The sequence below is a fragment of the Fistularia commersonii genome, chromosome 8 (assembly GCF_037954325.1).
Source record: "Fistularia commersonii isolate RoL2024-O1a breed Wild chromosome 8, RoL_Fcom_v1.0, whole genome shotgun sequence".
NCBI lineage: Eukaryota > Metazoa > Chordata > Actinopteri > Syngnathiformes > Fistulariidae > Fistularia > Fistularia commersonii.
This window is the reverse complement of record NC_141291.1, coordinates 5,762,459-5,788,958: the sequence shown is the minus strand read 5'-3', so window position 1 is coordinate 5,788,958 and position 26,500 is coordinate 5,762,459. Positions and strand designations below refer to the sequence as shown.

Sequence of the window (26,500 nt, the reverse complement as noted above, 5' to 3'; positions counted from 1 at the left end):
AAGTCGCGTTCACGAAGCAGACTAAAAAAATAAAAAAATAAAAAATCAAAAAAAGAATTGCGTTTGTGAACTATTTCAATAAGTTCACATCACCGCCTGGTGTCCGATCGGTATCCCTCCGCCGCGTAAAAAGTAAAGTTCATCGCGATAAAATAATCCGCTCGAATGATCGGATGAACATCAGTTTAAAATACTTCGGGAAGGAGGGGGTGGAAAGGGGAGAGAGGGGGAGAAAAAAAAAGAAGAAGAAGACGAAGAAGAAGAAGAAGAAGAAGAAGCAAACCACACGGCTGAGCGCAACTATCGCGAGGTTTGGAGCAGTCGCGTGAAGAGGATGCCAACCGTCAGCCTGGAGGGGATTGTAGTTTCGGGCGCTGTCAAGGTGTTCCGGCGTCTCACTTCCTCCAAATGCAAAGAAAAGTTTTGGAAAAACAAAATACATCACCTCAGTGCGAAAAATAGACTTTTATAAATAATTTAAAAAATTACATATTTCACAATTAGCCGGTTAGTATACATGTAAGTGTTACTTTAAGTTGAAACACTTACTTGCCTTTCAAGTCATGGTAAGACATTGATTTAGAAACACAGGTTAGTTTTGACCCTTTTATCGTATATATGTCATTCCAATTTTAATTAAGATGTACTCTTTTAAGTTGGAATTTTTATCTTTTAAAGAGTTTATCTGAGATGACCTTCATGACTATTTTTTGATGTGTTTCAGGGTGTGTGTATCTGTATGTGTGCGCGTATATATATATATATATATATATATATATTATATATTCTGTCACCCTGAGAACTAGAACCTTGTGTCTTTCTTTTTTTTTTTCAATGACATGCTAGTAATGACACAAAAAGTGCCCATTAAAGCATTTGTTTATTTTTGTTTGAACCACAAAGATTAGTTGTTCACTTCAGTCTGCTCCACTGATGTACCTGTCGACACACACCACAAAAAAAAAAAAAAAAAAAAAAACAGCCTACAATTAAAACTTATAAGAAGACAGAGCCGGTGATCAGATACCTAGCCGAGCTTACATTTACAAGTGCCGTCTTATTTTTACGACCATGTGCACAAAGTCCATCTGCCTGCATGTTGTGTTAACTTGATTCACCTTTTATACAAAATGTCAGGGAACATGAGAACTTTGCATCCTCATCGTGCAACCACACTTTCATTTCAGATAAATAAATAAAGAATATAGAAAATAAAGTGCTTCACATTGCATTTGGTGTGAATCTACACACCTGGTAGTTTATGAATACACCCTCCCATTTGTAAGTTTGCAAGGTTGAATCGGTTAAAGTCATGTAACATCTCACACACACACATACACACTTTTTTATTTGTTTTTTTTAATCTCCCCAGGAATATCGATGTGTTGGATTCTGCCCTTGTGGCTTCTTTTGTTTACCTGGTTATTGGTAGGGCTGAAACCATTCCGCGAATGATTGAAGTAATCAGAAATGATCCGCCTCGAGGAAACGTGAAAAACAGTTTTACAATTCGTCGCATCCGGGCCAGGGTTACGCAACACTATCACTTAAACATAAGTTAGCTCTCACCGGTAATGTGGAAAGATGGCCAACAGACGAAAGCAGCAGGGAGCGAAGGGAAGATACGCCGAGACGGGAGCCACAAAATGGGTCAAATAGTGTAAGACCGATTTTAGCTAAACAGCTAAATGAAACACGGTTTAGTTTGTACGAAAAAAAAAAAGGGAATTAGCGCTCCCCGGCCGCATGTCCTGCATTTTGCGACAACTGTAGACAGCCCCATTTTCATTTGACCCAATGACTTGTCAGAATGAGCGACAGATTACTCGATTGCTGAAATAATTGACGGCCGCAGCTCTGGATGTCAGACCTTCAGGATCTCAGCAAGCTGTTAGCATCAGTGCCAAGGTATGGTTTGCACGACACAGCGCTGTAGAAATCTTTTCATCGTGGAACAACACTTGCGCTCCGACATAATCGCAATTCATGCTAGACATAACGGGTTTCCATCGTCCCCTGGCGAACACGTAGATTTTTCCGCACTCCGCTTTCAGGGGCAGGGATCGAAAAGGCCCGCGTTGCTTGAGGATGAAAAAAATCACCTGGCGTGTTGGGATTGACCTTGAAGCAAAGTCATATGAGGCGAAGGCGGGACAACCGGATGACAGCCGACGCAGATATTCTAACTCAGTCGGAGGTTGCAGGCATGGCGGCCACTTTCTTGTATTTGAAATACGACAAACAACATGCATTTGTGGATCCTATTACTGATCCAAACACGGCCGGCATTTTGTTGTTTTTTGTAAAGGGTTCTGGTTCCACCGGGTCGTTTCCGCTCCCTTGTTCACCTGCAAGAGATAAAAGTAGAGGCGTGGTCACATCAGATCAATTTCTCCTGCCTATATTAACAGCCGAAAGTCACATATGTTTTACAGATCTTGAGAAAATCCAAGATAAAAACTTGAAATCACTTGTGTTGGTATTTTTACTGAAAGCCCCTAAAACCAGAACTTTGAACCGTGCACGCAAACAACGCTTGGATGATTTCAAATCCGTGCAAGATGACCCTTAAAAGAGGCAAATCACAGCCTGAAAACTCACCAGGATAATCACCTTAGAATGAGAGAAAGCTCTTTAAACTGCACGGTGCCTTGGAGCCCTCTGGGTCCCCCTCCTCCGTCCGACCGACTTGTTGATCAGCGTCCTCCTCGCCGTCCTCCGGTGACGCTACAAACGTGCAAGGCTGAAAAAAAACAAACAAAACGGCAGCAGGCCAAGCGGCTCAGGTTGGACCGGAGAGAAGCCGCCCGACTAAATTTAAACTGCTGGACTCGCCGCACGTCCTGTTCCTCTCCCACATTCCTGCCAGCCCCTCCATCTCCAGACCCAGACCCCTCCTCCCATCATCCCCTGCTGCACAGAGGCATCTCTCCTCCCATCACACCCCTCCTCCCCTCCGGAGCAGGAAGAGACGCTCGCTCTGTCTGTCTGCTGCGGCCTGCAGCCGATGAAGGACTGATGGGGCGGCCGGGAGGGTGGGGGGTTTGTTTCACGCTTAAATCATCTGGAGCTGCTCCAAGAGACGATATCGGGCTGAAACTCAAGAACGAGTCTATCAGTTAAGTGCCCCGAGTTTTACTTTTGGGCTCTTTGAGGTGGAGGGACTCAGATGTTTTCAGTGTCTCGAGGACAATGCTGCACGTGAATTAGCAAGGAAGCACAGGGACAAACCGAGCTAAAGTCAAAAAGCACATTTTAGCCTCCATTTGAGGCCGAGGGTTGATAAAAAATAAGCCGTGAATAACCCCCAGAAAAATCACCAGGAAGTAGAATCACCGAGAGTACTCTGAAACTGTCCCCACCTGTATAGCACTTTCACACCTCACAGTTTCAAAGCACTGGATTGAATTCACACACAAACACACACAGACACACACACAAACACATACACACACACACACACACACACACACACACACACACATACACACACAGACACACACACACAGACCCACGCAGCAGAGCTGCCTTGCAAAGCGCTAACCAGGCTACCTCGTCTTGCCCAAGGACACTGAGGCACGCAAACGGTAAGGAGGCAAGGATGGAACCACCAACCCCCTCAAAAAAAAAGGTTTTGCGATGAATGATGGGAAACGTCTCCAACAGCATAAAAGACCATACAGGAAGCTTTATAGGATATGAGCGAAAATTACAATATAAGTCATACAAGAAGCTACAAACTAGTCATTGAGGAACTACCTTTGAATTTGCGAGAAAATATTAAAATTCAGCAACGCCACAACAAGAATTGGCAATTAGAAATTTGAATTTAAATTTTAAGATTCAAAGGTAAGAAAATGAGAATAAATCAGCACTTAAATAGCATAAAAAATGCACTTTAAAGTGACATTAAGCCTCTCTCCGTGTTGTTTTGTTTTGGTGTGAGCAAAGAATGGCCGAGGGAGCTGCAGAGGCCAAGAATTGACGCGTCTTCGGCGTCGTCCACTCCAAGCCCCGTTACTTCGCCTCACCTTCTCCTCTTCCGCCGCGGCTGCTATTTATTTACAATCTAATCAGGTTCGGGTTTGAGTGGTGCTGCTGGCCGCCGGATGAAGCGGGGCGTGGGGGGGCTCTGCTCCCATGTCGGCCTGAACCTTCGCACTGAGCCAGCAGAGTAGATAACGGCCTCACGCCGCTAATCCCATCACCACTTTTCACCTCCTCATTTCAATTCAAATCGAGACGCGGAGACGTGAGGGCCTCCTTCCCCCAACCCCCGGCTCCGTCACCGAGGCCGGGCCCCGCGGGGCTAATTATCCGACGTTTACACGTGCTAATTCTCGATATTGTCCCGGCACTCGGGAGCTTCAGGCGGAGGCGTGTCGCCATCCCGAGGACGAACGAGGGGTATCCGTCACCCACGTCTCTTTGAAAATAAGATTGTTGATATTTTCTTATCACTACTTGGAGCAACAGCGGGATGGCTAATACCGCTAGCAACAACCATTCCCATAGCGACTGCTGTTCCGGGAATTAGCATGAAATTTTTAATAAACTTAAAACAGGAAAATCACAAGAATTAATCAACTTTTTATGCATTTTGAGTCTTTTATATATTTTTTAAATTATCTTTTAAAATCTAACACAGGGGATCACATAGCCAAAGTACCCTAGTGCCCCAAGTTTAGAACACTGGCATGGCTAATTCTGCTACTAAAGTAGCTACTTTAGCAACAATCATTCCAATAAAAACGGAAAAATCTCAGAATTAATTTCTTTTTTAAATATATTTTGTGTTTTTAAGATTTAATTTTACTGATATTTGTTTCATTCTCAAGTAGGGATCTCCTCTGGCATGGCCAACACTGCTACTTTAGCAACAACCATTCTTGGTGTTCCATGAATTAATGTGGAATTTTAAATAAAGGTAGCAAAAGTGAAGAATTAATTAGTTTTAATGCAATTTTGAGTGTTTTTATGATTTTTTAATGGTATTTTTTTATCTCACATAGGGGATCCCACAGCTGAAGTACCCAAGAATCACTTGCTGTCCATGTCTTTAAAAACCCAGTGTATAGTCACATCCTCTGGAGCTTTATTTTTGTATTTTCCAATCAACGCTGGGTGTGGGGGGGGGGGGGGGGGGGACGCAATGGCCTCTGCGGATCCAAGATGGCATCAGGCATTCCCGGTCGGCCCTGCTTTTCCACATTCACCGCCTGTGCTGATGCTCCTGCGGAAATGCAGTACTACTAGTTTCTGTTTGCGTGCGTTTGTTCTCAAATTGGGAACACCAATGGATTAGAACGGATAAAATCATCCCACATTTACCCCAGGGAGTAAAACATCTTTATCACATGTCAAAAGGTGGATAGACCTTCTGCCAGAGGCTTCTGCCTCTCTTGTGTTTCAGTAGTGTTTCTATGACGTGTCAATGAGATGATGAGTGGTCTCTCTATGCAATTTGAATAAGAGGGTGAACAGTTGTGTTTCTGTGTGATGTGAATGAAGGCGCGAATGGTTATAAGCTCCTATATAATGTGTGAATGAGAAGGTGAATGGTCCTTATATGAGATGTGCATGAATAGTGAATAGTTGTATGTTTCTACATGAGTTGTGAATGAGAGGGTGAATGACCAGGATAAGCAGTGTAGATGAAGAGTGAATGAACAAATGAATGGATGAATTATCTTATCAAACACATGTAACGTTTTTGAATCAGTAATTTACATCATGCAAACTTTCAAAAACAGCCTTTGAATTCGAATCTATCCGTGTATGTATGTGTGTGTACGCAAATACAAATCTACTTAAAGTAGAAGTTAAATGAAGTTCCAAATACAAGTGTGCGTTATTTCACCAATGTGGAGCATCGGGGGAGGAAGAGCTAATGAGATGCGGCAGAAAGAGAGAGAAATAGGAAAAGAGAGAGAGAGAAAGAGAGAGAGAGAAAAGAGGAAAGTTGCCTCTCCTCCTGCATCCCGTCCTGAAAGCCTGGGGAGAGTGTGATGTTATTTATTGGACTGTAACCATAGAGCTGTTGCCCAGGAACGAACCATCACCAACAAAAGGGTGGATTCATCCATTCAGGCGGGGGGAGGAGGAAGAGGAGGAGGAGGAGGAGGAGGAGGAGGAGGAGGAGGAAGGACGGTCAGGAGCAGGAGGAGCAGGAGAAGGTGGAGATGCATCCCCTCCCAGAAGGGTTGGGGGGAAGGGGGAAAGATCCGAGCTGGAAGTTTCCCAACACCCGAGTTGACACAGTTGTTGTTGATGAAACTTTACACACTCCTCCTCCTCCTCCTCCTCTTCCTCCTCCTCCTCTTCTTCCTCCTCCTCCTCGTCCCGCCGCTGCTCATTGGAGCACTGTCTGGACAGGCAGGCAGGCAGGCAGGCAGGCAGTCACATGAAGCCAACACCTGTCGGCAGAGTGGGGGATGACAAGCACATGTCCCGACCCGAGCATGCGTCCAAAAAAAAAAGTAAAAAACTCATCCTCCCTTGCTCTTCCTTGCATCCTGAATTTTTTCAAAACTTTTTTTCTACGATTTTTATTTAAGTGCAAAACTATCCATGATGTGGTCAGGAGGTTCACAAGGGTTGGGGGAGGTGAGAGGAAGAGGAGGAGGAGGGAGGGAAGGAGGGAAGGAGGGAGGAAGGGAGGAAGGGAGGGGGTGGGGGTGAAAAACCGGTTTCCAATAGTGACGGATGATTTGTAGGTAACAGTTGTTTGCCTCGCAGCCAGAGAGTCAAGAGAGGAGCAGCTCAGCTTCCAGTCTCACAGGCCGGAAACCCTGGGCCGCCGCGGCTCGGAGGGATGCTAACTTTAAATCTCCTTTAAAACTACAAAAGATATTTTATTCTCTGCACGAGAATGTGCAAACACGCGCACATAAATATAAATATTTGTATTTAAAAGCACCCTGGCTACTGGGAGAGGTCAATTTTGCAGATATTTGGATATTTTTCATTGTCCAACCCCCTGCAGTTCCGGAAGTGGCCACCAGAGGGCCAGTCCATGACAGCCTTGTGTTTTATCCCTAGTCTATTTTTATCTTGGAAGTACATCCAATGACCGATGTGGCTGAAGGAGGTGCTTTGTCGGTGCAGCCGAGCAAACAGCCAGCAAGGCTAATGCCCACCGGATGGACGTGCACACTTTTGGGGAGGGACATGATGAAAAAATGGTTTAGACATTGGAAAATCACCTTGAGTCACAAAACGTCAACGCTAAAAGTGATTAAAAGTTAGTCTTGATCACCAGATGCTACTATCCAAGACAGGTAAGCTTAAACAAGCCTGAATATCAGGGGGAGGTTCAAACGCCACCTTGTGGTGGGAATTCGCAAGATCATTGTTAGCTTTGGTTATTGTTCTGAATCCAAAGGCTGGGATTGGCCCTTTGCGTGCACGTCTCAGCCTTTGACCAACCGGGCGTCCATCTGGCATCGGACATTTTCGACAGAGATGATGAAAAATGAAGACATTTCGTGGAACTATGAGCGGGTTACACAAGTCCAAACACATACTGTTGGTGTGTGTGTCTGCGCATGCGTGTGTGTAACTCATACTCTCAATAATTCAGTGGTGCTAAGATAACTATGCCTCTATGTGTGTGTGTGTGTGTGTGTGTGTGTGTGCGTGCGTGCATGAGAGAGAGATGTGGTATCTGGAAAGACCAGTTTTGTGATGCTGTTGGGTTAGCTACAGTTGCGATGGCAACGGCTCACCTGTTGCTGCCCCAGGGTTGGGGGTTGGGAGTGTAGAGGCCTAAAGAAAACACACACACGCATACTCGAGCGCTCAATCACACACACACACACTCACAAACACAAATGCACCCATCACCTTAGATGAAGTGAAATGTTGCTTAAAGTTTTAAACCACAAAGATAAAGATGAGAAGAAAAACAGGCATGGTATTTCATATAAAATGTGTATAAAGATAAGATAAACTTTATACATTCCCATGGGGGAAATTACTGTGTCACAGCACCAACAGTTATAAGTCTCAATAAATGTGAATATAAATAGTGAGGCAATTAGGAGAGAATTAGGAAAAGCCAAAGACATCCACAAATAAATAGACAATGGCAACAACATCAAGGAAAAGAATGAACAGAAGGAAAAAAAAGACAGTAAGGGTGAAAATAGACAGCCAAAACTAAACAACATAAACAGAGTGACGATAGCAATGACAAAAATAAAAGAAATGAGCAAAAATAGGCAGGATATGTGCGGGCTGGGACCAACAAGGATAAGAAAGACAGCAGAGTTGCGGTAGCACAGATGCACCTCCGGCCGGTCGGAGTTGTGTGCCGTCCAGACTGCTGTTATACAGTCTGATGGCCGTGGGCACTAAGGAGCGTCTGAAGCGTTCGGTTCTACACTGGGGTGGGATGAACCAGCTGAAGGAGCCGCCCATCAGCTACAGCTCGTCGCGCAGGGGGCAGGAAGGATTGTCCAGGATAGCTCCCAGTTTGTCCTTCACCCTCCCCGCTGCCACCGGTTGGAGATGGTCCGGGTTCAGTCCCACTACAGAGCAGGCTTTCCTTACTAGCTTGTTGAGCCTGTTGACCCCACCGGTCCTGGCACCGACCCACCAGTACACTATAGCGAAGAAAAGTGCGCTTTCTACCATAGACAGGTAGAAGGTCTCGAGGAACCCGCTATGGGCGCCAAACAACTTCAGTCTCCTCAGGAAGAACATCCTGGTCTGACTCTTCCTATAGAGTGTATCAGTGTTGTGTGTCCAGTCCAGTTTACTGTTCACGGGACCCAAAGGTACTTGTATTAGTCCACTATCTCCACTTCCACACCCTGGATGGTGATCGGTACCTGCCCCCTCCGATTCTTCCAGAAGTTCCGGTCACCTCCTCGGTCTTGGAGATGTTGAGTAGGAGGTGGTTCAGGTTCCTCCACGCAACAAAACTGGGGATCGGACCTCTGAACTCCCACTCATCGTCCTCGTTGATGCATCCAACGATGAATGGGAGAGTCATCGGAGAACTTCTGGAGATGGCAGGAACTGGATTGTGCCAGAAGTTGGAGGTGAAGAGCGTGAAGAGGGGGAAGAGGAGGTATTATTGTTATTGGGATTATTGAGATTACTGGCATGAAGAGAAGAAATAAAAAAGGGAAAATATTAATTGCGTGACTGAATTAAAGTCATTCATGAGATGCTGTTCAGCTTGCGCCAATAAATAAGTTTGCTGATTTTTTTTCACATTTTTTAAAATATATGATCAGAGAATACATTATTGATTTCCATAGGGGTAATTTTTTTTGTACCAGCAGGGCAACAATAACAATATCAATAAATATGAATCTCAATATAAATAGAAGAGAATTAAAAGGACGAAGACGAAAACAAGAAAAAGAACAGATAACAGGATGAGAATGGAGTGACAACAAGCAATACAAATAGGGAACAAGGTTTTTTTCTGAGCTGGATTTTTATAAATGTTTAAATGATCCTGCAAAATAAATAAAATGATGAGAACAATATTATCAACAAGTTGTTTTTCTTAAGGAACTTGCGAGCGAGGGGAACCAACCGGGGTAGGCTGAGGAATTGGTCTTTGGCGCCCTCTAGTGGTGAGTTGGACAAACTGCATGTCGGCAGGCAGGGGGTCACATGAGCAGCGCGGTCAATGTGACGTAACAGCGGAGGAGACGCTCAGTCACGGGTTGAAATAAGGAAACCGGGCGGCGGTGTTCAGCGCATGCGCACTAACGCCCCCCAGCATACACACTCACACACACACACACACACACACACACACACACACACACGCGCGCGCACACACACGCGCGCACACGCACACACACAAGCACGTTAACTTTTCAAATTAAAACGGAATCTGGATCGTAAAAGCACATCGTTTTCTGAGTGGAACATTTTAACATTTTAATTCATGTGAATTTTCATTCTTTACTTTTTCCGTTTTTTTTTTTTTTTTTGATAATTACTCATCGTTAGATTTTTACTTCCCATTTCTTAACGACGTTGGATTGATGCAGATCATTCAAACTCCTTTTCATTTCTTTATTCTATTCACGTCACCCAGCAAAAGTTGAGGTTGTGAGGGTCCGGATAAGATTTTTGTACAAATTTAACATTCTTCTCAGTGCGATGCAGACCGTCCAGAATGTTTCTATAAATCTTGCATTATCCAGATTCACATTTTAAATTTTACTTTGAAAGAGTGCGAAAGCCGTTTGTCCAGATGTGACTCTGTATGCTTGAGTGGGAAGTTTTGTGCAGGGGTTCGAGTGCCGCCCCCGGGGAAGCTCTAGGATGTGACATCATGGCCCCGCCCCTTCCAGCACGCCGGTTGTGACCTCATAAGGTCACCTTGTGACGAGACACACCCCATTGCTTTATGATGTAATTTCTTATTTCCCCTGAATGCATTTAATAGGTTCCGTGTGCTCTTTATTACATATTAATGTTGTTGATTTAAACCTCTAAAGACAGAGGGAGAAATTCAGCTGTGGTTTTGAAAATGCTTTTATTGTTATTTCAATTTTTGCATGAGCGGGAAGAGTTAAAAAGCACCAAGGCGAGGGGAGACAAGTCACATTTGAACAGATTGATAGAAAGAATGAGTTCCTGTCCGCCACGCTTTAACATCTGGCCATTTAAAAACATCCTATGAAAGCTTCTTATTCAGATTTTGTTGTTTTTTTCTATTTTCCTCTGTGGGTCAAAAATGTGTTCCACATTGATTTTATTTTAAAAATCCCTTTCTACATTGAAGGCTGATTGATTGAAAATCTAGATGGAGTTGCAAGCAAAAAGTCCAAAAAATAACTGAAAAAAGTAAATTATTGTTCCGTTAAATCACTTTGTTTATACAATTTTAAACAGAAAAACCCTGACTCCTGCTTTTATTTTGCAACCCATTTCCTCCTCCATTAAGCTCAACTTCCTGTTAAAGTTTGATGCTAACTTTACACACATTTAAATGGTCAACAAAATGTTCTCCGAAAAGACATTTGAATGAAATTGAATTAGATCAAAGTCAGCTGGAAATTAATTGGATTGCTGCTTTACGACTTTTTTCATGATTAGATTTACACTCATTTTCATCATATCAATAATAAAATGAATTAATAGCGTCTGGTTACTAATATCTAAACTGTCCTGTTATGAATGCAGTGAACTTTGACCTTCCCGGGCCTGGTTTAAAGAGAAGCAACCAGAGAAGCAGCTGTTGTGTGATTCAAGCCGAATGCTGCGTCCCGCGGCCTCCGCCTGCAGGCGACGTGATTAGTGATTGGCGGAGTCGCAGGGGCGTCAGCCAATCATCTCAGGGCTCGATGACGAAGTCACAAACCCCAGACACCTGAGGGGACAGAAAAAGGGGGCGTCACATGACTGTTTTCAGTTTCAGCTGCTGTTTTTTGTCACTAGTTTTCCCAAACCTGGATTCACAAAAATAATTTCTTTAATGCAATAATCTATTTTTTTCCCCATATGTATTTGTTTTATAGAAACAAACAAAATACAAATAAAACCAAATCCTCACAATGGAATAAGGAGGGGACAGGAGCCATAACGTGAGAGGTAAAATCTGAAGTTGTGACTTTGTCTTTTACATTTTTCTGACGTTCTAACACATTTAAAAAATACTTCTCACGTGAATAAGCCTGACTTTCTGAGAGACATGGCGGACAGACCGAATGGTTTTTCCATGAAAAGAAAAAGCTCACAGAGTTTTGGGAGAGAATATTTTTTCTGGTGGAATGCTGCCGCTTGGTGACGCGGAGTGTAAAGTACAACTCCAGTGATCATGTTTGGAAAGTGCACAACAGCGCCCTCTATATGTCAAAACTGTTGTCAGATCTGTTGACTTCTGTGTCGAGGCAAAGCATTTTTTTTTTTTTTTTTTGCATTATAAGACAGTGATGAAGTTTGTCCGTGTGTATGAGGAGGTGGTGGGTTACCTCGCGCAGTATGCTGCAGTCCATCAGCACCAGGATGCGCCGAGGTCCCAGTACCTGAGGAACGAAGGACTCCTTCCAGGTGATGGTCGCCGAGGCTTCAATCATTCTGAACGGCAGACACACACACACACACACGGGTCAGAACAGATCCAGCTGTACATGAGACCGCAAGGGAATCAACAACCTGGTTGACGAAGTGAAACGTAAGCAAAATTATGGATGTAATACTTTAGTTTCGGCTTCTTTTTTTTCGGATGATTTTCATGCCTGTTTCATGCCATGCGTCTCAATAATTTTATCAGAACTGACCCAAAACCCCAATCCTCTCTCTCTCTATATATCACAATAAAAATCTGAATTATTTTACATTTTTCAAACACTGACTCAGCCATTTTAAGCACTTTCCTTCATTTTTATACCATTTATCAATACATTCTTTTTCTTGTTGTCCAGGTGACGCTCGGCCGGCTCACTTGATTAATTTGTCCACTAACTCGTGAATACAAAGTCAAATGTGATGGTCAATCGATTTCCTCTAAACCTTAAGGCCACTTCAATGCTTAAATCTAGTTTATTTCTCACTGATTTGTTTATAGTTTGTTTGCTACGTGGATGCTCGCACCTGAAGAAACGAGTCCTGTGGGTCAGGAGTTTTGGTCCCTCCATGGCGAAGTTGACGTTGTACAGCGGGTAGTCGAAGGGGTTGGTGAAGGTGGCGGTGACGTACACTTCTTGTTTCACCTGAGGTTTCTTGCTCACCTGGACGGGAGGAGAAGATTCACGGAAAATGCTCATTTGAGGTTAATTATGAGTGATCAATATCAATGATTCAGAACAAAAAAATTATTGCCTGAATAAAGGTTTGAAAAAAAAATGTAAAAAAGACAATTTATTTTACGTAGAGTCAAATATGTCTTCAGATGTTTACCAAAATATGTTTAACAAACATGTTACTGTGGCTCAATTTTGAAAGAAAATTATTATGTGATTGCCCTCTTTTTTTTTTTTTGCACCTTATTAGATATGTAATTTAATTTCAACATTATCTTCAACTTGTTTTGAGAAAAGGCCCAAGAAACAGATACTCTTCACATATGTACAGAGATGGAACTGCACATCATTGATCAGATTTATTTATTTATTTATTATTTATTTTGAAAAGTGACCAAATTCTGCATCTATGACTCACTCTTGACGCATGTGAAGCTGCTTGTCTGGGTCATATGATACATAATGCGAATATTAAACCCACAAACTAGCAAAATGAGTAAAATGATGTCTTTGGAAGTTTCTTTGCAAAGGGGAAAAGACCCAGTGAGGAGACAGAAGAGCCTGTGACCACTAAGGAAAAGAAAGCTGCATTTAACAGACAATACCAGGAGACCTACCTAAAATATGGATTTATCGCAACAGATGAATCCCACACATCAAGCCTTCAAAACTGCTTCGCCACTTGGAAAACAAGCAACGTGCATTAAAAAAACAAGCCTCTGTAGCTTTTGAAAGAAAAAAGCGGGAATATTTATATATTATGGATCTTTATGGGTCGCCATTTCAATGCTCTGTATGTGTGAGCGTATGGCAGCATTGACAATAAAGTTGACTTTGACTTAATATGTATTTATCCGGCACGCCTTAAAGGCCGGTCCATGAAAATATTATCTGTCATTAAACCGGTCGGTTGGGGATCACATTAGTTATGAATGAGACAGTGAAAGGCTGTCTCTATATGACAGGTGAATGATTTCCTTTATGAATCTGAAGCTTATAGAGTTATGGGATGTCTCTATATGATGCCTGAATGAATTGTAAGTCTCTATATGACATATGAATGAGAGGGTGAATAGTTGCGTCTCTATATGACGTGTGAATGATTTTCTCAACATAATGTGTGGATGAGAGGGTGAATATTTGTCTCTAAATGTGGCCCTGTGATTCACTTGCACCTCCTGCAAACCAATGACGCTGACCAGGAGATAAGAGGAATAGATAATGAATGGATGAATGTTGTACAGTCAATATCAATTAATCTTTTTTTTTTTAAATGTAATGGGAAAAATTCCTCTCCACCGCAGAGACAAACTGTGAGCCTCGCCTCGACACTGATGGACGGGACGTTCAGGACGACCGCCTTGATGGTGCTCAGCTGCTGGTTGTTGGCCTCCCCGGTGATGCAGGCGTTCAGGCAGCGCTGGGATCCCAGGTGGGCCATGTACTCCTCAGCTGTGACGCTCAGGACCATACGCTCCGCTGCAGGAACACACACACACAAGTCATTATTCAGGCTAAATAGAGGCTCTCACACCTCAGGGGACGTTCTTGTCACCTACTCTGGTTTCCAGGGATGGTGACGGTGAACTTCTTTTCCTTGAAAGCCTTGGCCAGGACGCCGGTGTAGTAGTTGACGGACACAGCCAGGTTACATTCGGCCGTGACGCTGGCGCTGCTCTTATTGCTGAGGTCCACCAGCAGAGTCACATCCTGGGCCATGTTCACCTGAGGGCAGCAAAGGGGCAACACACACACGTTCAGGCATTAGGCTGACCATAAGCTGTGGTCTAACTTCTTCTTCTTCTTTCGGCTTTTCCCTTCAGGGGTCGCCACAGCGAGTCAACTTTCTCCATCTAACCCTATTCTCTGTCTCCTCCTCTCTCACACCAACTACCTTCATATCCTCTCTCACTACGTCCATAAACCTTCTCTTTGGTCTTCCTCCAGACCTCTTGCCTGGCAGCTCCAATTCCAGCATCTGTCTACCAATATATTCTCTATCCCTCCTCTGTACATGACCAATGACCAAGCTGTGGTCTAACCAGAAGCACGAATACAGGAAATGATGGTACATCTGACTGGGTTTTGTCGCCCCCAGTGGACATGGGAATTATTGCACTTTGTAAATCAGATCCAACAAACAATGTGGTGGATTGAGAGAAAGGGTGAAGAGAGGGAAAGAGGTGAGGAGTAAGGGAGGAAAGGAGGTGAGTAGAGATGGGAAGAGAGAGAGAGCGGAGGAGGAAAGGAGGAAAGGACAAGGGGAGAGGAGGAAAGAGGAAAAGATGTGAGGAGTAGGGGAGGAGAAAAAGATTGGGAGAGGAGAGGGAAGGAAAGAAGGATGGGAGGAAAGAATGAGAAAAGAGAAGTACAAGAGGAGAGGGGGAAAGGTGGGAAGAGAGGAATCGAGGAGATTTGGAGTGGAAGAGGAAGAAAGGAGAAGAGGAGGAGGAGGAACGGAAGAAGACGACAAGATGGGAGGAGAAGAGCAGTGGAGATGAAGGGAAGAGAGGAGGAAAGGAGACAAGCAGGGAAGAGAGGTGGAGAGGAAGAGGAGGATAGGGGAGGACAGGATGGAAGGAAAGATGGGAGGAGTGAAGACAATGAGGTGTGCTACCGGGTCGTTGCTGATGGTGATGTCCACGTCGCCCTCCGTGAGCTCAGAGTGATCCCTCTCACAGCCGAAAGCCTCGGCCGTTCTCATGGTCTCTTCATCCTGGGCGCTACCTGGATAGCACGGGGGAGGAGAGGGGGGTCCGTATTTAGACGCCCGAGAAAGCGACCGATTGGGACCGAGACCACGATCTCTCCAACAACTTCGACTACTATTCGCAATAGCAAACTCCGTAATCGACCGATGGGGGATTTTTGTAAGTGATTCCCTGGAACTCTTCAAAATAGCAAAAAATAGAAGATAAATGCTGTTGCCGTTAACTTCCATAAGGATTGGAATTGGGATGCAAATGTTGTTTGCGTCACCTTCCGGGTACTTGTAGGTGTGCGTGATGTCCTGGGCCATGCCGGTGCCGGGGGCTTCGGTGTAGATCAGCTGCCCGATGTAGGTTGTGTCCACCTTGTACGGGGTGGTGACGCCGTAGCGGTCCCTCTTCATGTAGACCACGTCGCTGTTGACCTGTAGGGAGAGGGAGGACACAGAAAAACCGAGCTGCGTCACGACGAGCGCAATTTTCTTGTACGAAACGTGTTTTTTTCCCCCCCAGTCCAGTTCCAATATTTGAATCTCAGCTTCAGATGGGGAAATCTGTACGTACAGCTGATGCTGGCATCCATTGGTTTAAAACAACAAACCAAAAAAAAAAAAAATCCAATAACTTTTACAAGCTACAAGGATCAAATGCTGTTTATAAGTGTTGAATTTTAATCCTGATCATTGATGCACAATCAGTCAAATTTCCAACGTGTAAGAAATTTACTGAAAATGAAAACAAATATTCAGGAATTTGAATTATGAATAAATGGACAAGTTGAATTATTATATTGATCATTGTGAAATATTGGACAAAAGTTAGAAAAAAAATTTGTACTAATTTTCAGAAAATGTGAAAAACAACAAAAATGGAATAAAATTTTGCTGCGTCACTTATGTGCACATCTATTTGGATATTTTCGGTACAAGTGACGGGAGCGGGCTTGTCAGGATTAGTTGAAATTACCCCCAAAGTAGAAAATGAAAGGATGACATGAATTTTTGGGGGGGGATTTTTTTGGAAAAATTCAGAGAACAAAATTGAAGATGACAATGAGCAACTCCTGACAAAGGAAAAATTTTCCTGTAAATACTGTCAAACAGAAAACAAAATTTCAAACAATATTAATCATTTGAAAAATTTTAATTTGTCCACTCGTACTGCCCTTACATTTGATCTGACTGCAAAAAACCCTTTCTTTATTTTCTTATGCTTTTACTTTTTCTGTTTAAGAGACAACCAAACCAATATTAAAACTGTGTCAACTTACTTTGAAAGATATATTGACACTAACCTCAGCGAAAACGAAGCCGGCGTCAAAGGGGTAGCACAGCCGACCGTCCTTGATGGCCTTGACCGAGGCCGGGCCGCAGCGGAAGTGCCCTGCGGACGGAGACGCACAGCGGTTGACCTTTGACCTCCCCCGTGTCAAATCATTTCACACAGATTATTTAAAAAAAAAAAAAAAAGTACTTGTTTCAAAACAGGTAAAGATGAACTGAGCCAGATGGGCTCTGAAAAAGGGTAAAATCTAGGGGAAGTCATTCATTCTCAAAGCTGTTTACTCCAGCTGTCATCGGTCGAGAGGCGGGGCTCACTTTGGACCAATCACAGAGCCACATATAGACATTCACCCTCTCATTCAAACATCATATAGAAACATGCAAAAATGTACCTTCTCATTCACAAGTCAAATAGAGACATGCAACAATTCCTTCTCACGTTATGTAAAGACATACTGGTACAAACCCTCTCATTCAGAAGTCATATAGACACTCAAGCACATCTTCAATCGCTGCATGTGTCTGGACTGAGGGAGGAAACTTAAGACACGAGGAGAACATGCAAACCCCTCACACAATTGACAGAATCGAACCAGGGATCTTCTTGCCAGAAGACGGAAGCGCTAAATGCTGCACCGAGTGAAAATGTCAATTCGACGTTCCATGGCCTCCTACCGTCGCTGGTCTCCTGCGGGGTGGAGTCGACCACCTGCCAGCCCCCGAGCTCCGGAGGAAGGTCGGTACGTACCATGTAGACCTCGTTCCAGCAGTGGTAGTTCCTGCGGGGGATGGATCTCATTTCAGACTCGAAGGTGCCAACAGACAAAGCTGAAGAAATGTTCCCATTATGTTGAGGAATAACCTCAATATTTTGAAATTAAATCACAAAAGGAATATTCATTCATTCATCTTGCAGAAAAACTCAAATAAATAAATAAAACCCAGAGAGAAACTTCCCCACCAGGGCTAGGAATGGCTGAATTATGAGTTAAAAAAACAAAAAACACAATGTATTACTCAAAATATGACATAAAAATAGGAAAAAAGGGTTCCTAAGTGTCTAAAAATGATTTAAAAATACAAAATAATTCCTAAAAATAGAAAATAAAAAGTATTTTGGAGTTCCAAAACAAAATCAGAAAAAGTTTAATATTCTATAAATGTTGAATTTATAAAAGGCAAAGACATTAAGACCAAAACAACAATAATATTAATAATGATATTAATAACAAGAACAACAATAATAATAATAATAAAAATGATGACCATAAAAGAAGACATGTCTGTGTTGTCTGCCTGTGTGTGTTTAAGAAGTCCAAGACGGTTTCTTAGCAACCAAGAGAACCAGCAGGTGTTGCTGGACCCACCAGATGGAATCCCGGGTGTTCCTGCGGTCCGGCGTGCCGTCGGGCTGGAAGATGAGGTCGGTCTTCAGGTTGCCCGTGTTGTCGTGGGCTGAGTTGAAGTTGGTGATGACCCTGCTGGGGATCCCCAGGCAGCGCAGGACTGTGCAGGACAAAGAAAAAACACCATTTTTAATAACACACTTTGATCATTTTTTTCTCTTGCCCTTTTATTTTTTGGTCCGAACCTCCTCTTCATCTCAGCTGGTAAATCTCCACCTTAGGGCTGAACCGTGGATTTTCAGTGTGGCCACTCGAGAGAGCTATGCAACAGAGGACAATACCAGGACTCGGGGGTCAAATATTGTGGAAATAATTCAAAATAATACAATCAATCATTATTATTTTTTTTTTTAAATGTCCAGAATACATTTTCTGCTTTTCGTATTTAGAGAATATCTCTAATTTTCTCAATTTTTTTCTTTTATTTTTCTGGTGATTTTTGTGACGTTTTGCTCAACTCTTACGTGGATCAACTGATTTAAAAACTTATTTTAATTCATGTATCTACTTTACGTGACTTCTGAATCATATTTGCCAGGAAAATGCATTTTTTTTTCCTGAAAGAAATTTAGATTTGTTAATTAGATTAAAATTCTTGTGAGACGGGTTAAAGTTTATGCTATTCCCACCATCCTTACAATACTGTGAATGTCCCGTTGCGGTACTTTTATTCTGATAAAGTTTTGACAGAGCTACATCACGACCGTAACCATGGCAACAGGGCACTCTTACAGGTGTTAAAGACCCCGGCGTACACCCAGCACTGGGCGTAGCTGACGGGGATGCCGGTGTTGGCGTACTGCAGCAGAATCCTCACGCTGCCCGTCCACAGCGTGGGTGGCGAGCCCCCGGCGAAGCTCTCGCCCCAGTTCCCCACCAGCACGCCGTTATCGTCCTGGGAGTTCAGCTGGCACAGGGTAGAGGTCAAAGGTCAGCGGGGTCTCAGCATCATCATCATCATCATCATCATCATCGCTGTTCTCACCATGGCAGACCCCTTCCTGACCAGTTTGATGGCATTAGAGCGGTCGGAGATGGGCATGTGTGACGCGTCCAGGATGTAGATGCAGGCGTCCAGCACGCCTCGCTCGAACTGCGGGGAAAAGCAGACGGCGGGGGTTCAGGGCCACGCCGCGTTTTTTCACCTGCGTGGCTCGTCTGCGCTCACCTGCCCGTACATCCAGGAGCGCTGGGACACGGCTCCGACTGAGCCCTGGAAGATGCTGCCGTAGTCACTGAGGACGTAGTTGGCGCGCCCTGATTCGTCAGGGTAGAACACATGGTCCTCTGTGGAGAGAGGAAAAAGTAACAGTGTACTTCAACTACCAACATCGAGGGGGGTTGATATTTAGAAATATATAGTATATGCACTACTGGTAATATTTTTAAACCACTTTGAATCGCATCTGTTGTACATTGGATGCTATTAATGTATTTTGATCGTAATGATCATTATCATTATTTTATATTCATATCATCATCATTATAATATTAAAATTATCATGGACATTATCAGTAGTAGTGCATGAACAGTTGTATTATTGGAAGCAGTCGAACTAGTGGTATTAGTTGCAGTAAAAGAAGCAGTTGTAGTGCTCGGAGTGGTTGCGGTGGAAGTCGTTTTATTTTTTAACTTATTAATTCATTTATTTTAAGTTTTACCACTCTGTCACTTTCTTTATTTTTTTCTTGTTTTAAATCTATATTTTGTGATCTTGAGTGTCAAGTTAGCTTCCTCAATAAAATGTATTATCATTATTGTTATTTGTAGCATTGGCAGTACTAGCATTATTATACATATTGGTACAAATATTAGGGGAAGAACTACCGTCATTTCCGGACTACAAGCCACTACTTTTTTCCACACACTTTGAACACTGCGACTTAAACAATAATGCAGCGAATTTATGGATTTTTTTTGGATCGCGATCAGCTAGAGTAGGACGAAGCGGGGATAGAAAACAGATGAACTTTTCCTTGTGTTATTTATTATTAAATCTTTTTCATTAGCCGTGTCACAGGCACTGTTTGGAAAAAAACATTTCCGGTATATATTTGTGGATGTTACCGGTATTTTTTTAATTAAAAATTTTAAAAAAATATTACTGGGTAGATATCTCATGCTACAACATGGACACCTGTGAGTTATAGAGAAGTGCAGCCTATATATGTATACATATATTTAGTTCTTTTTTGCCAGTTCAGTGGTTGCAGTAGAAGTTGTTTTAGTTTTTATTTTATTTATTCGCTTATTTTAACTTTAACCACTTCAGATCTATATTTTGTTTATATGTCTGTACAATAATATTAGGTGAAGAGCTAGTACTAGTTGGAGTAGTTCTAGTAGCAGTGGTAGGAGTGATTACTAGGAGTGGTAATATGATTTTAATAATGGTTGTAATATTAGCAGAGTTGGCGTGCTCACCGGAGCACCAGGCATTGAAAAGCAGGTACAGGTCGGTGGAGGTGTCCCTCTGGGTGCGATGCACCCCACTGCCGCTGCCGATGCCCACATAGGTGCGGAACTTCCCCACGATGGCGTTGGGCGTGGGCGTGATGCCGAAGGTGGTGGTGTCCCCCTGGCTCTCCACGATGCGGCCGGCCCAGGAGCTGCCTGGGCGGGAACCAAAGGTCACCACCACCTTGGTCTCCTTGTTGGAGGCAGGGCTGGACCCTGGAGGAGGAGGAGGAGTGTTATTCAGCCTCATTCTGATGACTATAATTAATTGTTGCCTCAGAGAAATTAGCAATTCTTTAGAAAAAAAAACAAACAAACAACTAGTTAAAAAAATTCACAAAGAACAACACAACTTTTGGAGTTGAAATCAGTTAGAAATTAGCAATAACTTCAACAATTGCATGATTAGCTAAAAGTCGGTAATTGTATTAGTGATGGTGAATATATATCACATTTCAGTGGAAGTAATAAAGAGTTACTTCAGACCACAGCCTCTGGTGAATAAACTGCTAATTATGCTATTAGCACATCTTAGCAAGCCTGAGTGCGTTTATGACGCTAGTTGACTGAACACGCTGTCTCATTTACACAACTTGTTTAGCAACATGCTAACTACCACAGGGCTAGCAGCCTCCACTGGGGTGGAGTTAGCGCTACCTTGCTAAGTACTTACCGAGCAACCTAGCCACGTGGTCAGTGATATTTTAATTTCTAATGGTATTTCTCCCTCATTTTATTTGGAGGCAAGACAGGCTGCTCACTCGGAGAGAGAATATCTGTTTGTTTGTGTATTTATTTTCTCCCTGATGTTTTTGCTATCCGAACACAGGTTTTCAGATTCCCTCCTCGCGCTCGAAGCTGTTTCTCAAAACCGCAGCGCAAACTTTCTAAACGTCCCAATTAAGCGCCGCAACGGAGTTGTCTTTTTCAGATTTGGCTCCCGGGGCTTCCCGAGTGATTTGTTGTCGAAGGGAAATAAAAACGCGAGGCCGGTGAACATCTGTCGGCCCCCGCTCCGCCATTACGACAGAGCCGCGGGGATGGCACGCTAATTACCCTGCTAAATGAACGTGAGGCCGCCTGACGCACTGACAGCTAACCAGCGCCTTTTACGGACGCTAATTGTTTAATGAGGTGGCAGCTGAAGAGTCAGTCTTGTGTGGGGTGAGCTCTTAGTCACACACACACACACACACACACACACACACACACAAGTGCAGGGAATCCCGTCAATTTCTGGGAATAACCATATTTCTACCGCTCTGTATCTCAGTTTTAAAATGAGTATTGACCAGGATGAGATATTCAAAAATTAGCTGCTATTTATTAATCACAAACATTTTGATCTGGCGCTGAGACTGACCAATCAGGAACTCCAGCTGGACGTCGTCGTTCTGCTCCATCGGGCGGGAGAAAGTGACGCGGATGATGAACTCCTGGCCGCGGCGCACCACCAGATTGTCACACTCGTATAAATGAGTGTTGTGGGCGGACATGTTGGTTTGCAAGCACATGTCTACACCCAACACGCTTATGCCTGAGGGTTAGATTACGTCCCGTTAGCGGATTGACTGTCCGGTTCCAATCTGACCCGGAAGGGCGGAAACTCACCTGTTCCGAGATCGGGGCCTCTGAGGAAGGGGATGTCTTTGAAAGACTCAAACCCCGAGTAGTCTTCCTCCGTTTCCACAAGGTTGGCGGTTACCGGCTGAAGGTTACATGAGCATTAGCCCTTCTTTTTCATGATTTAGGGAATCTTATCTTAATTTAAGTCAATGAATTTCAATTTAATTCAATGTAATTTAATTTTTCAAAAATCTAAATCTTATTCACCGGGCGTCGTCATTGACGACGAGGAGAACCCTCAAGCCTCAAATCACCAGGAATTACATATTTTATAGAAAAGAAAGGATGAAGGAAAGCAAAACAGATGGATGGAAAGAAAAAGAACAGAAGAAAGAAGACTAGTAAGGCAGGGAGAAAGAAAGAAAGAAAATCAGGATGTAAAATAGACGGAAAGAAAGCTAGACCAACAGACCGAACGAATGAGGACAAAGTAAAAAAGGGAATCAGAAGAGAGGGAAAGGTTTTCTTTGCAGTGATCCTACCGGCTCCAGGAAGCGCCCGCTGTATTTGAGTGCCCTCCGAAACATTGTGGCCACAAAGGTCAAAGTTGAACTGGACAGAGAGAAAGACTTTTTCCAGGCATGAAAATTCAAATTGAATTAAATCTATCTATCTATCTATCTATCTATCTATCTACTGAATCTAAATATGAAGTACCTATATTCAAGCAAAAATAAAACTTTGAAAATTGTAAACTACTCAGCATTAAATGGCTAATAATGTCATTGAAGTATTATGGTAAATTTCTTTTCTTTAGAGAAACAAATGCTTTTTAGATTTATTGAAATAAACAAAATAAAAGTCTTTCTTCACACCTGATTTCTTAGGAAAATACATTTAAAAAAACATTGTTAAATAGATGTGAGCATCCTGGGGAAGTGATGGAAAACACAGTGAAAATATGTGTGTGTGTGTGTGTGTGTGTGTGTGTGTGTGTGTGTGTGTGTGTGTGTGTGTGTGGTCTCACCGTTCAGGCAGGGAGGTGGTCTTCGTCGTCTGATGGGATCAGATGATGGTCTGATCGGATCCAGCCATCGCTTTATATCTACAAATCACTTCCTGTTTTTCGTTCACACTCTCACACACTCTTTCAGTCACTTCCGAGGACCGAGGACAGTTTGCGTTCACAAATCCCCCGCTTTTCAAATGATTTAAAATAAATAAATATTTTAGAGGCTTTGAAGGGAGACATTTCTCGTGGTTCTTTATTATAAACCAAACTTGGAATAAAGCTTAAAATGAAAAGTAACCCAAGAAAATGTCAGATTTTAAATCAGATTGCGCGTAATTTCTTCTTTTCATTTTCTTTTTACACCCCATAATGTATCTATTAATATCAAACACATATTTTAATCAATTTCCTTCCATAAATACTGAAATAGTCATTTCACATAAATGAAATAATTCAACTTATCAGTGTAAATCCAGTGTTATGTAATATGATATAATTGTAAAATACATAGATTTGCTGTCATACTTCCTCTGACCTCGGCCGGCGGGTCATCGTGCCACAGCGCTGCTGGTCATGTGACCTTTTCTGCCCTGACCTGGCCTCCTGCATGTCCTACCATTTCTGGGTGAACAGATGTTTCCGCCGTTTCCACGACGAGAAACTTAAGAACCCGTCGTCCCGATTTCTGGGCTCAGATATTTTGGCTCGCGACGTTCATAAATCCTATACTAGATTCAATTCTATGATGCTTTGCAGACGACACTGTGATCCGTGGTGAGAGCAGGGAATAGGTGGGGAAAAGTCGGAGCAGGTGGAGAAAAGTCGAAAAAGGCGGAGGTATGCTCTGGAGAGGAGATAGATGAAGGTTAGCTGCAGCAAGACAGAATGCATGCGTTGAGGCTACAGGGAGTGGAGACAAAGAAGGTTTAAGGTCAACAGTCCGGAGGCTGGAGAAGAGGCGAAGAGTCATGCTGGAAGCAGGTTGGGACAGGTGGAAAAGGGGGTCAGATGTGGTCAAATAGGATCACCCAAAAAGAAAGGAAAGGTGTACAAGACAGAGGTGAGGCTAGTAATGGCGCCAGGTTTGGAGACACTGAGGAGAAGACAGGGAGGGTTGGAGGCAGCAGAGATGAAGATGTGGAGGTTCTCTTTGGGAGTGAGGAGCATGGAAAGGATCAGAAATGAATCCATCAGTGGGACAACAGGGCTTAGGTGTTTCGGAGAGAAGGCAGGCCGAGATGGTTCGATCATGTGCAGAGGAGAAATAGTCAATATATTGGTGAAAGGATGGAAGGATTGGAACTGGTAGGCAGGAGGATTAGTAGAAGACCAAGGAGAAGATTTATGGATGCAGTGAAAGAGGACATGAAGTTAATTGGTGTGAGAGAAGAAGATACAGAGAATAGGGTTCGATGGAGGTGGATTTGTTGTGTCAACCCCAAGGGGAGTAGCCAAAAAGAAAAGAAGAATATTCTTATAAAAAGCCTGAAACATGGAGGAGAGGGTTAGACGGAGGCAGAGAGGAAAAAGAGATTCTTTATGTTTTGCTGCCTGCAATATTTCAACGAGCAATATGTGTTTCAAATAATGTCAATGTCTAGTTGACACATGTTGGATACTCTTGAGATTAAGTTAGACTTCAATGGAGAGGAGGGACAGGGAAGATCTGGGTGCTGAGGTTGGAGCTTCCAGGCAGGAAGTCTAGAGGAAGAACCAGACAGGAGGTTTGTGGATGGAGTGAAAGAAGACATGAAATTAGTTGGTTAAAGAGAGGACACAGAACAAGATGTTACTGTCCTTTGTGCCAAAAGCCAAGGTAAATCACATCTAGAAGCCCAATTCAGATTATAGAGGAGCTAACAAGCAAGCTAACCCTACCCTAGTCAGCAGCAGTGTGAAGCATGTCATTGGGGTTTTCAAGTGGGCACCTTCCTTAACCAATATTTTGTTAAGTTTGGCCCACAACACCTCAAGAAGGCTTAACAACGAATTCCAGCATCCTGGAGTCAACCCTCCACAAGCGATCTACAAGCAAACAGTCCTACCTTAGCCACCTCCCTAGCTAACATGCTTCCTCCTTAACCACAGCCATTCACTTGCTCCTTCTGCTGCCAGAGACACGCCACTGGCTGAAAGTTTCAGGCTCCGACCAGCAATGTCCAACTCAATGACAGACTTTGCTGCAAATCCACAGCAGCCAACCTCTACAGGACCTCATTGCTGCAAACCTGCTGCCGTCTCAGCTAGCTTTCTAATGCTCACAGGCCCCCTCAACTTGATCCTCCCAGGGGACCGTAAGTTTGATAAAATACACTACCCTCCCCACCCATAGTCGGGTGCTAACTAAGTCTGCTGGGATAACCAGCTGCTCATTCAGATCAACCATCAACTCCCAGGCCCCACCTGCACTTAGCTGCCCTGAGCTGTGCCTGAACCCAAACTGTGTAACATTTTCTCCCTCACATACAAATGTAATCTACCTCGCCTCCTTACTAGCAACTACAGCTTTTACCACCATTTCTGGATTTTCTTCAACTGCTGCTGCCAAACATTTCAACACCTTGTTATGATGCCAAGTGTATTCCCCCCGGGAAAGACTAACCTTACACCATGATAATTTATGACTGTATATGCAGACACCGCAACACAATGGGGAGGCAGCATCTGTGCCCAACCACTGCTTAGGCTCTCAGGAGATGGTAGCACATCATAAGTAGCACCTATGATAAACCTAATTCTATTGGCTTCTATTGGCCTCTCTGCATTTTCTCAGTTCACCCACTGTACTTTCTTTGCTTATGGCAAGAGAGAATAAAGTTAGATGGAGGAAGATGATTGGCTGCAGTGACTAAAGACTCTCTAAAGAGAGCAGGCCAAAATAAAAGAAGGTAGATGAATTTATTTGCGTTTCTTTGACAAACTCACCACGGAAAGCGACACGCCCACAAAAACTTCCTGTGGCCCAGAGGACTCAGCTCTTCACGTCACACTCACAGGCCATGAAAGGTCTCAAAGTTCTTTGCAGAACATCTGGCAGGTGTGCACACAAACAGTTTTAACCTGTCTCTAACACAAGCAGTCATCTCACAGATATTCACATCCTACGTTATCATAGGAAAACTGACCGAAGACCGCTTGCACTCACATCAGTAGCCATGAAATACCCGGTACTTTCACACCTCAACTCAGCAATCCTGGACACTAGTTCCTTTTTCGTATTCTGAGACTTGTCCAGCTTGGATTTCATCCCAGGAGCTACCTTTCCAGGGGAACCTTTTAGTTTCCCACTGGCAGTAAGTGATAACGGTAGGGACCGATGTCACGCAAGTGTCTGCGTACCTTAGTGTA

At 43.4% G+C, this 26,500-nt stretch overlaps 1 protein-coding gene across 1 annotated transcript; it reads right to left on the bottom strand.

Moving 5' to 3' along the window:
* Positions 1–11,311: 11,311 nt before the first annotated feature.
* Positions 11,312–22,727, bottom strand: LOC147231706 (coagulation factor XIII A chain-like). The gene is made up of 17 exons (XM_086151621.1): positions 22,683–22,727; positions 22,186–22,282; positions 21,938–22,111; positions 20,542–20,790; positions 19,285–19,403; positions 19,102–19,209; positions 18,849–19,023; positions 18,078–18,216; positions 17,386–17,489; positions 16,722–16,810; positions 15,699–15,852; positions 15,337–15,446; positions 14,279–14,444; positions 14,044–14,198; positions 12,571–12,707; positions 11,949–12,054; positions 11,312–11,347 (listed from the first exon to the last, which is right to left on the bottom strand). Exons 1-17 carry the CDS (start codon positions 22,725–22,727, stop codon positions 11,312–11,314), a joined length of 2,163 nt encoding a protein of 720 aa, XP_086007747.1.
* Positions 22,728–26,500: the final 3,773 nt, after the last annotated feature.